The sequence below is a fragment of the Gossypium raimondii genome, chromosome 5 (assembly GCF_025698545.1).
Source record: "Gossypium raimondii isolate GPD5lz chromosome 5, ASM2569854v1, whole genome shotgun sequence".
Classification (NCBI taxonomy): Eukaryota; Viridiplantae; Streptophyta; class Magnoliopsida; order Malvales; family Malvaceae; genus Gossypium; species Gossypium raimondii.
The window spans coordinates 6405952-6420204 of record NC_068569.1 but is presented as its reverse complement, the minus strand read 5'-3'; the positions used below and the strand labels follow the sequence as shown (position 1 = coordinate 6420204).

At 34.1% G+C, this 14253-nt stretch overlaps 3 protein-coding genes across 7 annotated transcripts; all 3 read right to left on the bottom strand.

The window, feature by feature from the left end:
• Window positions 1-79: 79 nt before the first annotated feature.
• LOC105768210 (uncharacterized) lies at window positions 80-2338 on the bottom strand. The gene is made up of 5 exons (XM_012588007.2): window positions 1781-2338; window positions 1374-1509; window positions 1165-1232; window positions 996-1082; window positions 80-427 (listed from the first exon to the last, which is right to left on the bottom strand). The coding sequence occupies exons 1-5, from the start codon at window positions 2183-2185 to the stop codon at window positions 347-349; spliced, it is 777 nt and encodes a 258-aa protein (XP_012443461.1). The 5' UTR covers window positions 2186-2338; the 3' UTR covers window positions 80-346.
• A 139-nt stretch (window positions 2339-2477) lies between these two features.
• LOC105768208 (serine/threonine-protein kinase D6PKL1) lies at window positions 2478-7057 on the bottom strand. Of its 5 annotated transcripts, none has more exons than XM_012587998.2 (3): window positions 6392-7057; window positions 3978-6012; window positions 2478-3539 (listed from the first exon to the last, which is right to left on the bottom strand). In XM_012587998.2, the coding sequence occupies exons 2-3, from the start codon at window positions 5708-5710 to the stop codon at window positions 2681-2683; spliced, it is 2592 nt and encodes an 863-aa protein (XP_012443452.1). In that variant the 5' UTR covers window positions 5711-6012; window positions 6392-7057; the 3' UTR covers window positions 2478-2680. The 5 variants fall into 5 exon arrangements, with proteins under 5 accessions (XP_012443452.1, XP_052487341.1, XP_012443454.1 ...); XM_052631381.1 differs by having other exon boundaries at window positions 6582-7057; XM_012588000.2 differs by having other exon boundaries at window positions 6805-7057.
• Window positions 7058-12783: 5726 nt separating this feature from the next.
• LOC105770450 (60S acidic ribosomal protein P2-1) lies at window positions 12784-14084 on the bottom strand. The gene is made up of 3 exons (XM_012591654.2): window positions 13916-14084; window positions 13138-13364; window positions 12784-13059 (listed from the first exon to the last, which is right to left on the bottom strand). Exons 1-3 carry the CDS (start codon window positions 14001-14003, stop codon window positions 13033-13035), a joined length of 342 nt encoding a protein of 113 aa, XP_012447108.1. The 5' UTR covers window positions 14004-14084; the 3' UTR covers window positions 12784-13032.
• Window positions 14085-14253: the final 169 nt, after the last annotated feature.

Here is a 14253-nt window from a genome sequence, read left to right as displayed (position 1 = left end):
CAAAAGATGGCCTTTCGGCTCAGCCATCACCTGAAAAAGAAAATGACACACCCATCTCCATCCAACTGGCCAATATAAGTAGCATAATTTCTGAGGTAATATATTAAGAGAAATCATTTCATGGATCGCCAGTGAAATTTTAAGAGTGAACTTAACAGGGGACACATTGCTTTTCAACAACAAAAAAAAAAAAAAAAAAGAGTTTAAATACATGCAAACACCAATGGAAGTCCCTTTCAAACACATAATAAGTAGTTCAATACGTTGGGTATATGAACAAATTTCTCGGCCAATAATTATGGCCTATATTGGAACTGAGGATCAAACAGAGGTTTGAAGTAGACACTTATGACCCATGAATGTTGCTGTTTTCGGCCAAGATGTTATCCAGTAAGGATTCGCAAGCATCTTCAAGCAGGTCTAAAACCTGTTACACCAATTGCCAACACAACACATAAGAAAAACAAATCAAAACAAGGGAGGCTCGGTAAGGTAACAAAAAAACCACATTATCCAATATCGTTTTAGCTAATCAAGAACTAAAAACGCAGTATCACAACCAGCTCAATGGCAAGATATGCATACATATGCCAACTTCCAACCTCACATGTGAAGGCATTTCAAATCGTTTATACTTTATAGTTGTATCCTTGTGTCTTTCAAACCTTACAATGAAGTACATGTAAAAATTCATATATATAAGTGGGAAAATACTTGTGCAAACAGAACTTTCAGTTTCCTCCCTCCCATCTTTCCTTTTTCCTCATTATTTCTTTTCAGATCACAAAAAATCACCATAATTCACCATATCCACATGCTTCTTCCTTCTCTCCTTGCCATAACTTCTCCCACTCTAATGACCTAAAAAGCTCACTGTTTTGCAAAGTCCATCAAGTATACCCCAGGCTCCAGATATGCCAAGAGAAATACTATGATTTGAATACCATATCAACTTTTAAAATCTACCTTAAAAATATGAAACTCCCCTACATTACCTTCTCAAAACCTTGCGCTCCGCCATAGTATGGATCTGGGACTTCTGTCTCGTCATGTTTCTTACAATAAGAGCACATCAGTCTAACCTGCATAACCATTACAAATATCAGAATAAAAAGGCCACCTACATAATTGACTGATAGTCTTCACTCTGAACATTCTACTAACTTTTTTATAGGCATCAGCGGGGAGTTTGTCTCTTGATTTCCACCTATTGAAAGCCTCTAATATATCCTCTGCAGGCAATAAAAGTAACTATCACTACACAGATATCTAACACTATTTACTACATAAGTGAATCTGAGCAATCAAAAGTGAGAGAACACCGATGAATTCAATTTTAAGGCTAAATTAAACAGCCAATCCATGAATACTACCTCTATTTTTCTTGTCCATTGCAATAATAAGATCAAAATCTCTAAAGTCCGATGGCCGGATTGGCCTTGAAATAGATGTTATCTCAATGTCACGCCTTTTTGAGGCTGCCCTCATTCTTGGGTCTGCCAAATTTCCCTTCACAAACAACAAAACAGTTAATTTTTTTTTTTGAAAATATTAAAAGGTTAGGGAAAAGGTTTCTAATCACATCAGTCACATTGCTCGGAGTCCTAGGAGATACCGATCTTTATCTTTTAAAACCTTTAACAGAAAGCATCGATCTGAACTTATACTGATTCTATAACCAAAATCATAAACCAAGACCAGGCAGATATTTTACCATACAGAAAATGTAAAACCTCAGTCCAAAAATACCATGCTTTAGCATATTTGAAATGGGCCATACCTCATGGTAATTAATGGTGCCAGCAGAGTCAATGTTAAACTTGGAGTCAAGGCCTTTCTTTTTCACAATATCTCTAAAGACACCTTCAGCAGCTGGGCTCCGGCAGATGTTGCCTAAGCAAACGAAAAGAACAGAGAAAGGCTTTGTCTCTGTGGCAGCCCTTCCTGATGCTGAAGAGGCCATCGATGCTTTCACTAGCGACGCAAAAGCAGGAAAATTGGTGGGGTCTTGCAGGGGATATGAAGGGGATTTCGGGTTTTGAATAGTTGGGTATTTGGTTGAATGAAAGAGAGGAATAAAAGAGGTCTTGGGAGAAAGGAAACGGGAGTGGTGGTAAAATGGTAAATATGGAGGAGTTGCTGATGATGATGGTCTAGTTGTGGCATGGTTCAGATATGGCCTCATAACTCCTGCAAATGTGGAGATTTTAGAAGCAAAAAATAAAAGCCTGTCGTGGGAACCGGAGTGGATTTAGAATAAAAAGGAGTTGGGACTGTTAGAAGTAGATTAAGATTCAAGATGGATAAAAACATAAAGAAACATGAGGCTGATAATGGATTTGGACTTTCTGAAATGGGTTGGGTTAATGGCTTAATGCTCTTCAATCTTCAAGGAGGCGTTCGAATATTAAATGTATGAGAATTGTTAAATTCTTCTTTCAGACACCAGAGCTCGCAAACTTGAAAGATTGCAGTACTTTTTGAAGACGACTAGCTTTACTGTATATTTATATGACAGTAATAACTTGCCTCAACTTTCTGAAATACATTTACACTATACATATGCTATATGTATGAGTATATATATATATGATCAGTTACAACAGGATCGTAAAACAAACTCACTGTTAAAAAGAGAAGCTAAAATATCTTCCTTTTTGCACATTGGATAAAACCTAAGCTAAAACATATCAAACTCAACATCGTCTCCAGTACCCGGCAACTCGTCACCTCTGGAGCTGTCTTTTTTCTGCAAAGCTGCAGTTGGCAAACAGATGCTCGAGTCACAGAACCTAGGCATCTCGGGTGGTATTGCACATCGTATCAAAGCCCAATTTAGGCCTTCAAAGAAAGGGTGTTGTTTGATCTCCGTAGCTCCTTTCACTGATCCTAACCGGTTCTCAGGTTCCTTAACTAAAAGCCCTCTTATCAGATCTCTTGCATGAAAACTAACTATAGGGCTGCTAGGAAACCTAAGGCTGTGTGACACCACATTGGATAGTGTTTCATCGTTTCCTGAACCCTTGAAGGGTGTTTTACCATACAAAAGCTCAAACAGAAAGATTCCAAACGTCCACCAATCAACGGCATTCCCATGACCCTCACCTTTGATGATTTCTGGAGCAAGGTATTCATGAGTTCCGACAAATGAGTTTGACCGGGCACTGGTTGGCTCCACTACAAGCTGTGGCATGGGGCTAATCTGAGTGGCTAGATCAGATTTTATCTTCCTTGATCTGGAAGCAAGCGATAGAAGCCTAGGAGTGAAGCATGGTACTTGAAAGGATGGATTGAGGCACAAAGGCTCTATACAGCTGGACTGAGAGCATGGACTTGACATCTTCTCTGCAGGTTCAGCAACGGGTGAAGCAGACTTTAGCAGCACTGGATTAGCATCACATCTGAGTGACAAGTCAAAATCCGTGAGCATGATGTGACCATCTTCTCTAACCAAGATATTTTCTGGTTTTAGATCTCGATATACAACACCAAGCATGTGCAGGTACTCCAACGCAAGCAGGACTTCAGCACCATAAAACCTGCAAGAATGAAAAGCAAAAATCGGAACAAAAATATCAGAAAATCAGGGCAACAAGAAATCGTGGATGAACCATAATAATGTATTCAAATCTAATTCTAACAATCGTAATTATGATCAAAACCTCACAAGTCCATTGTTATGAATTTGACTTTAAGCTCAATAATTTGCCTGAATTTGACTATAGCCTCTGAGTTTCCACATAAAATCCATAATCTTTTAACTTGATTATAAATGACTAAATGACAAGAAAAACGAGTACCAAAACGATTGGGTAATTCAGACAAAAATGAGAGCGTTTTCTCCTCCCTATTTTCTTGTATGTCCTTCTGGAAGAAATAGATAAAATTAAGAACAGCAAACAATGCATGCACACACTAAAGTTCTTGTCAGCACAAACTAGAAGCATGTTCTAACATCATTAAGAGATAGATGTTACCTTACTGCTTGTTCAGAGAAACTCCTGCCAGGTTGCTTCTGTAGTAAAATATGCAAATCTCCAGCTGGACAATACTCCATAACCAAGCAAGAAAGTTTTTCTGTTGTGAAATAGGCATATAGTGTGGGAAGAAAAGGATGATCCAGTATTTGCATTATCTCCTTTTCTGTTTGTGCCCTAAGCATCTTCTTGCGACTCAACAAAAAATCATTGTTCATCACTTTCAAAGCAAATAAGCCGTTTGTACCAGTCAGCTCGGCAAGGTAAACAGTGCCAATGTCCCCACCACCAATCTTCTTGAGGAGCTTGAAGTGCCTCAAACTCAAGCTTCCATGCTGCTTGCGAATGGAGCGAATAGCTTCCCACCTCAAATCTTTTGACATGTGAGGTCTACTACCAATCCGACTAGACCCACTGATATTGCTTTCTTCACTAGTGGCAGTGCTACTACTATACTCGCCAATACTACTTTTCGAGCTCTGGGAAAACTCTCCCTTTTCCCTTGATCTTGATTTGTCATCAGCTTTGGCCAACAATCCTTTGGATTTGTTACTAGAGTTTGAACTCAAAATAGACTTGCCACTTGTACCCACCATGCTTGAGTTAACTTCATTGCTGCAACTTGTACTGCTCGAAACACGAGACACTTCCATATTTTCCTTTGTTCCACTGCCTGAAGCAGGCTTCTGTAGTAGGCTATCTGAATAACTAGTACTAGGTCCAAGATCATTGCCTAAACAACCATTACAAGAATTGGAATTGCTGACAACGGTAGTTGATTCCTGTTTTGCTTTCTTCCTTGTAAAGCTTTTGTTTCTCAAGACTGGCTTGATTAGACGTGGATTTTGGCAAACAGATTTCACCTTACCAGCAGCACCAGAGACTGAATGAGAAGATTCAGCAAGCAACTTTCCCTTTGGCTCCTTATTAGGCATTGGAGTTTCAACACAAGTCTGGATAGAGGAAGAACCAATCTCCAAAGCTTCCTTGACAGCATGATTAACAGCTGGAGAATCTATAGAATTTACTTTTTTAAGTTCTGCTTCTGATACTTCACTTTCAGACTCCATGACCAAAGGGACAATCTGATCTGGGGATGGCAATCTGGTGGTTCTTACCCGTTCTGTTGTTGCATTGTCTGAAATACTAGAATTTAGGTTGAATACCTCCTTGTTTGACACTTGCAAAGATTCAGGCATCATTTCCGAAGTATTGGATGTAATCTTTTCGGGAACAAGTGATATTTCCACCAACTTCCCTTTACCTTCATTCAGAGGAACTCTTGATCCATTTTCTTCAACTACTACAGCCCTGTACAATCTTTTGATGGTTCCTGCTTCTGAGACACCAGATGAACCTGATGGCTTTGATAATCGCTTCTTCATAGCAGCCATCTCTGATGCCTGAGATATAGACAACCCTCTAAGTGCCTGCTTCAAACTCACTGGTTCAGAAATTCCAATCCCTGAAGCATGAGAAGAACTAACTCTAACTGGTCTTTTCATTGCACTCTTCCGTAAAGCATCTCTACCGATTTCTTTTGAGAAACCAGAAACCCTAGAAGCTGTCCTAACTTCGATTGCTTCAAAAAGACGGTTAATGTCATCTTCAATAGAATACTTATTTCCTGATTTTGGCATATACCGGTTCTTAGCAGGTTCTCCCCTTTTCAATTCAGCATCTAATTCATCAATCGATTCGACGATTTCAGAAGTACTAGTCCCCATATCCATCTTTTCAGAATTCAACTCAAAGACAACACTAGAGGGATAAGGAGAAAACTATGTGCTTTGCACACTTACTCTACCTAATTCCGAAGAAACTTCTCGATCTCGAAGATTGAGTAGAGCTGAGCAATAAAACAACCTCACGTATCCCTAAAGATTACCTTGGATCATAATGGTTCTCAGGTTTGGATGGCCAATCAAAACCCCACCTTTTTAATTTCAAACCAGATCATTCAAATTCCACAATGATGACAAAGTTTAGACAAATAGAAGCCATAAAACAAACCTGTCAATGAAGAAGAACAAACCTGCACAAATACATGAAAGGGTGTGAATAATTAATTAACAAAATGACTAAACTTCATCAAACCAATTAAGTCGTAAGTACTAAAAGGTTCTTTTTTTTTCCCCTTCCCATTTTCGAAATTAAAGAAGCTAAAGACTAACGAAACCCTAGCTGTACAACAACTGCCTTTATGTATTTTTAAATTTTATTAAAAGCCCTATTGATTGCAGACATTGAACACGGAGTTTCAACTGAAATCCCATGCCCACGTCAAGGCTTTTGGCTTAATGAACACAACCAACCACCATGTGCAAACAACAAATTTTAGCACCTAAACGGGGCATAAAAGCTTAAGCTTTCAAATCCAAAAAGAGTAACTTTAAAGAATCAAATAACTTTACCTCTCAAAAACCAGCAAGAGCAATAAAAAAGATACAAACTCTAAAAGCACAAAGATAACTTTAATAGCAGAAGATTTGAATACAAAAAGGAAAGCACGGTAAGAGCTAACTAAAAAAACCCCCAAACCAGAGCAGTTCAAAAATACTTTCAGAGGAAAATATCAAAAGGGAACTATAAACTGGGAATTACGTAGAACCCAGAAAAGAGGTGGCCTTGAAGATGCCAAACAAGAAGAAAAAAGAATGAAAAGTCGGAAATTTGGGCATCTAGAGAAAGAGAAAGGGTATAATTAGGGTTGGGACAAAAGGAGGGAAAAAAGAGAGAGGAAAAAAAAAAGGAAATTGTGAATTGAACGACCGAAGAAAGAAAGAGGAGATAGAGGGAAAAAGAAAACAAAAGTTAAATAACTCACGAGAAGTTTCACCTTGTTCTACTAAATGCTACTACGACCTACTGCTGCTCTACAATTTCTTTTTACTCTGTAATGGCGGAATAATAAAATTAAAAAAATGTATTATAATAAATGAATAAATAAAATGAATTCTGCTTTTAATTTTCTTTTCATCTTTCAAGTTTTAACTATATTTTCCACCTAAAAAATAAAAATGAAATGAGAGAGAAAAAGAACGGAAAAAAATAGCAACCATGAATTGCCATCGTATAACAAACTAATTATATAAGGGGGAAAAAACAATAAAGAAAAGAACAGAGGTGCATGAAATCGAAAATGTACTAGCATCTATATATATATATATATATATATAGTAAAGCGGTGGCATGCACTTCAGATTCAGGAGGAGCAACATGATGGTTCACAAAGGGATAAAAGACAAGAACGACAAAAAATATGCAAAATCAATCAAACTCCCAACTCTCTCTCCCTTTCTTCTTTTTCAACGTTGGGTAGTCAAAGCTTCTCTACAGTTTTACACTTTTTCATTTACTTCAAAAAAAAGTTGAAAGGCTTGGCTACCTACTGCCTACTGTTTCTACCCTCTTTCTTTTCCATTTCAAAACTCTTATTTTGTTTTTTTTTTTTAATAAAAGAAAGAAATAGGTTTCTTTTCTAACGAATGCACCACCTCAGACGTTTTGCGAGCTGGTTAGCAGAGTTCCCCTTATCAGTATGCAGAGTTCCCCTTATTTTGCGAGCTGGTTAGCACAATCATTCACTTTCCGCTTCACATGGCGCAATTGTAAAAAGCCAATTCCTCTCACAAAAATCGCGAATGTGTAATATCTCTAGTATTACATGAGGATCATCCAACTCAAAATATGTCATGTTGAGTTTTTTGGACACTGCATTTGATTATGATTTTTAACGCTAATTTATTGGTTTTATTCCATTTCAATGTAACGATAACTAATTGTATTACCACCCTTTTATAAAAGAAGCAAAAAGAAAAATAAAATAAAAATCCTTTCGTGAAGTGTCTCTCGTTAATAATTTTAATGTCTTCAAACCAATTCCCAAGTGTTTTTTGTTACGACGACACAAAAATCATGGAATAATTTCGACGTAACTCTGTGGTAAATATTGGTTTTCGATTTCGAGTGTAATAAATTTGACTAATAATACAGTTATTTGTAAGCAATTATATAATTAGCGAAAATAACCTCTCACATTTATTAATTTTATCAAATAAACAATACAAATATTGGTGGAGTCAGAAAATTTTTTGGACGGAATTAAATTATATATTTTACGATAGTAAAATATAATTTCACAATTTTAATAGATTATATCTTTATATTTTTAAATGATTAAATCAAGTTTTTATTATTTTGGGAGGGCTAAAGTACAATTTTACCATTACTAATTTAAAATTTTATAAATTATAAATGACTTCAATAGAAAATTTTTATTTTAGGGCTCCAATCCTTATTTTAAATAAGAAGATAAATGTGTTTCAATCTTCTTATCTTGACAACAATTCTAATACCAATGAGCTAAAACTCAATCAGTAATTTTATTTTTGTTACATTTATGTTATTACAAATTAATATTTAGATCTAACCCTTTTAATAGATTCGTGAATTATGCTTAGTTAATACAATAAATATATAAATAATAATGTGTTCTTTATTGCAATGAATAAAATTAAATGCAAAATAAATGAATGCAAAAACAATAATTTATATTTAAAAGAGCTATTTAAAATTTTTAAGGGACCCGAAAACCTCCTATTACATTCCATATACTGCGTCGGTAAAGAAGTGACAAAATTGAAAATTAAAACCATGAATGGACCATCAATTGAACTAGAGATATATGGGTCTAGGATTGAAGAGCAATTCAGTAAAGCCTCATAAAATTGTTCTTTTATTGTTTTTTAAATTATGCATAAACACCACTCAAAAAATAAAATTGTACATAAACTTTTAATTTTTATAGTTTTATTTAAACATACATAAAAAATGTATATTTACTCGATATAAAATAATTTAATATATTCCTTTCTTTAAATACATATAAATGAATCAAAATTTAATTTTTATGTATACATTTGAATCATAATTAAAATTTCATGTCTATAATTATATAAAATAAAAATTCACGTATTGACTAAAATATTATATATAATTTTAATATTTATCTCCAGGAATAAAATTAATAATTACATACAAATCTTTTACCAACTCGTACGTAAATAAGTTAATTTATACCTAATATAAATTGGATATGCAGAAGAAGTAAAAGTTTTTCAATAAATACAAGGACAATGATGATTTATAAGTGAGAAATAGATTATAAATATTAGTTCATTTTAAGGTTAGCTTTTAAAGTTATCTTATAAAATAATTAAATAAGTTGATTGAGTCTTAACTCGATTGATATAAGTATTGTTGGCAATGTAGGAAGACGTGATTTTGAGCGCATTATTCTCCTATTTCATGGGTTGGGGAGGAAACTATGAGTAGTTTTAAACGTTATCTTAAAAAAAAAACAGATATGATTAGATTGAGTAATTTTTTTTTTCAATGTTTTCTGTCCATGCACGCATCTATGGCATTTATAACCTTGGAATTTTTGAAGTAAATTATAAAATTGAATTAAGAACATGCATATGATTATGCATACAATGATTTAGCCGTCGATAGTTGAGTGTTTTTTTTTTCTCCAATGAGATTAATAACTCTAATTATCTTAGATTCTTTTAGTGTCATGACCTAAAAACCAATGGCTGTTAACATTTCACGGTAAAATTATCCTTTTCTCCCAGCACTTTCTCAAAGTGTTATATATATTGAAAGGTTAATGAATAAAAGTTGGAGAACACGTGAATAAAAAAAGTTAAAAAGGAAAGAAAAAAATAACAAGGATTGGTGCTCCACCGAATGCTTTAAACTTGAAGGCAAATGATATACTTTACAACGAATTTGACTTAATCTACAGATTATCTCGTAATTACTATGAGAGAAAAAATATATATGCATAAAATATATTTATTTAAATTTTATACAAAATTCAAATACTGTTTTAATTTAAATGATAAAATTAAATATTTAAAATTTATTGCATTGCGAGTTTAAATATTATTATTAAATTTTTATTAATTTATAAAATATAAAAATAAAAATCATTTGCCATTATAATAAAATAAAATTTTAATTAATTCGAAATATAAATTCAATTAAAAGCAGTATATGAATTATGAAGATGTGAAAGAGTTTTAAAAAAACAATTCTTTGGTTGCTTTTACGTGTTTGGTAGGTAAAAAAAAGGTTAACTATTAATGAACTTTGACTGATGAAGCTAATTAATGATTGTTTGAATGGGCGGCAATTTCTTCGAAAGGGTTTCGAATCATTCATAATATCCCTTTTCTAAAAAGGTGACAATGAGAGAAAAAACGATGAAATAATATAACAAAGCTAGCTACGGGTAACTGAAGCTGAAATTGAATCCGGCGAGTGATCCATATTAAGTTTGGAAACTATCATTGTTGGACAAACAAATAACTCCAAGTAATTTATGTGGAGTTTTCATCAAGTTATTAATTGCTTATTAATCTTTTTTTTTTTGTCCATAAACTTCACCACCATTTCTGGACTTTAGAAAGAGAAAATTCCAAGTCGCATGACACCCATATAAATGAAAACGTTAAACCCGATTAGTTGTCATACTTTTATTTTCATTTGCAAACGTTAAATCCAATCGCTTATCATGCATGTGCCGTTTTGCTACAAAATGCTGGGAAAATATTCCTGATGACGGTAAGATAAGCGGCATATCAAATCAAAGCACTATATATTCTTGCTTTCCAATTCAGACTTCTTATTATTTCCTTTCGGTACGTATATTTGTACTTATTGTATATAGGTCTCATTTCTATGCAAAATATGAAAATTTTTTAGTTTATTTTGTATGTCAAATGTAGGTTTGGACCGACTTGAGATCCTATACTTAATTAAGTTCATATTGGAAAAAATATGGTGCTACTTACACAACTAAGCTTACTGAGTGCAGAATTCAGAACATAAATTACTAAATCCAGCATCAATATAATTAATAATCCTTCTAGATTATCTGTTTGTTTATTATTTTCCGGATGCAATAATGTTTTTTTCTTTTTTATTTTCCAGGAGGTTAATGTCATTTTCTTTTTATTTTCTAAATATACAATTTATTTTAGTGACAAACAACAAGGTATTAAACTTAGTGTTGACTTGATTTTTAATAGCAAACACTATATAAAGTTTTAAGGAACACCTCGTAGTAAGAGGAAGCTAAATATCAAGACCTAACCAATTGTTTAGGTCCTTTTTTAACCCCAAGTCCAAGTTCAACCCATTAGCTTCAGCCCTTCGAATATCAAACACATTTCTTCCTTACTCCAATTTTCTTCCTCTCTTTTATCTTCGTGCCTCGAAGACTTGGTTGATAATTTCAGAAGCCCAAGCTTCACCTCCACTTCCAACACCACCATAAATCGCAATGCTAGTCCGGGCTCTGCCTCCAACTCTGATTCTTCCTCTCTCACTCCTCCCGCTCATGGCTCCTCTTCCAAATTCCCTCATTCCGACTCCCTCTCCCTTGATGACTGCTTCTCAAACTTGGCGACATAGGCTTCACTACGGGCCAGTTCTTCATTGCTTTTGAAAAATATTGTGAAAAAGTATTTTTGAAAATTTTAGTTTAAAATTTGAGTGTTTAGTTGCTTTTGAGAAATAAAATATCCATTTTAGACATGTTATTATCAACTAACAAATATGCATTTAAATAATATTTAAATTAGTTAATATTATTATATTTTAGTAAAAATATAAAAATTATTATAAATTGTTGTTAATATTTTAATATATGAAATATAAATTTTAAATATTTTTAAGCAATAAATATGAATTATTTATACAATTTAATTAGAATATATAAACTATATTTTAAATATTTAAATATAACAATTAAATATTTGTAATTAGTATTTTAAAAACATTTTTTATTATTATTTTTAATTAATGATTTTAACACATTTGTAATTAAGCACCAAGAAAAAAAAGAAAAATACTATGTTATAGGAGGGGTGAAAAAGTAATTAAGCACAAAAAATGTTTTTGGGAGAGGAATTGGGAGAGGAAAAGCTAAAATTTTTAGATTCTCCTTTTCAGCAAATTTCAGCCAAAAGTAACTTATTCTTCACAGTTTTTTTTCAAAAGTATTTTTGGAGTCAGAAGTAAATTTTTTAAGTAATGAAGAACTGACCCTACGTCTACTAAGTTGATTGAACTCAGGTCACAACCCCTTGGATCAGAGCCCCTTGAATCAGAGCTTTCCGCGGTCCTTTCCTCGACTACTTATCCATCCAAAATTTAACCATTGACCCATCCCCGACCATAAACCTTTTTCACGAAGGCTACTCAATTTTCGCCCCCGACTTGGGGCTTTCATTAATGAGCTGCCATTCAAGTCCGAGGATAAAGGCTTCATTCTTAGGCTTTGAAGCTCTATTGCCCACTCCTCCCATTTATTTGGATTTCCTAACAGTTTCCCCTTTTTCACATCAATTTTTATAACCATGTCACCCAAGCACATTGAACAAAGCTCCATTATAAAGGCGATATCAGTTTCTCAAGGAAAACATCTAATCCTGCTGACTATTAGCTTGGTAATAATTTTACAAGTAGCGTTGCCCAAGCTAATGGATCTGAAGATTTTAATTGATTCAGGTTCTTGCATTTTTCGGATAAGCACAATAGTGTTTCAATGATACCTTCAAGTAATTTAGACTTCCAAATGGGTGGAGTCCATCTGGCCTTGGAGATTTCATTGGTCTAGAGGATCATACTGCTTTCGCTATTTCCATGCGAGTATTGATCTTTCTTATCCGAAAACCAAGTCCCTGGGAGTCCTTTAAATACATAACCATAATTCGGCTATAACTTAAAAGAATTAAGTAAGCATGTATCTGAACTTCATATCCAAACACATAAAACATAGATAATAATTTGTTTTAATCCAAAATTAAAGTTACGACTTGAATGGATTATCTTTAACTACATTTTCCAAAGAAAACTCGAACCTAAAAGTTGATAAAGAAACAACTTTCGACCAGAGAGTAACAAACATACAAAATCATATACCGCTTGAAATAAAAGCACTAACTGCATAAGAAAAACCTTGACATCTGCATTACTTGGCTTAATCGAAGAGGCTGAAACCCATATCCTGAAAAATGAAAATTATGTTAGCGAAGAACACATCAATAAAGAATTATATACAAGGTCAAACTTTAACAATCATTACATCATCGGACTCTTCCTTCTCTTCGACCTTCTCCTCTTTCTTGGCCTCAGCAGCTGGTGCAGCACTGGCACCACCGCCACCTGCGGTAGGAGCAGCAGCAACAGCACCCCCACCTGAAGGGACTGAAGCCAACTTCTCCCTTCCAGTTGCAATTAGCTCGGTGATATCTTTGCCTTTGACTTCGGACAATAGCAACTCTATCCTATCATCATCAGCCTCAGCTCCAACTTTAACATACATGATAAAAGAAAAATAAGTCAATACTGTCTGGATGCTAGTTTGCGAGAACTTGGATTTCGCAAAATTGTATAAAATTGCATAATACAGCACACGGAAACGTATCATTCATAGTTGATTTTTCCAAATTCATAAATTAATTGGACGCCTATTTTGTGATCATGTTTTTATACTGTTTAAATACACAATCATATTGCATCTTACCTAATTTATGAGCAATATATGCATTTACAGTTCAAGTTTTCCAGACATAAGAAGTCCACTAGAATCTAATTCCAGTTGCTCAATTTCATTCGGATATAACTTCCATATCAGTTCCATGCTATTTCGCTAATTTCACTATTTGCAAATAATATATTTTGATATAATAAAAACAAAATTCCTTACGTAGATTTCATTAAATTCGATTCAAATCCAACGAACATAAGAACAGAAAATTAAATCATAGCTCAACTAAACATAGATAAACGAAGTGAACATCATTGGATCAAAGATGTTCAAAATATAGTAAATAGAGAAAACAAAAGAGTAGAAAAATGACCAGATCCGAGAATATCCTTCAAATCATCGGCAGAAGGGGAAAGGTTCCCTCCCAAGACGGCAAGCAAGTAGGCAGCTACCACCTTCATTTTTTTTACTTGACCACGAAAACCCTAGAGAGCGAGAAGGACAAAGGAGCCGCGGAGGAAAAACGCTTGGGTTTTCAGAAAAAAATGAATATATATTGACAAGTGTCTGTCGACGTTGCTAGGGTTTTTTTTTGGTTTTTGGTGAGGACCGTCTAATTTCAATCGTGGCCGTTCATTTGGAATTAGTATTTTCTTTTCCTAGTAAGCAAAATGCCCAAGTCAAAAGGACAAGAGGCCCTAAAAGGATACA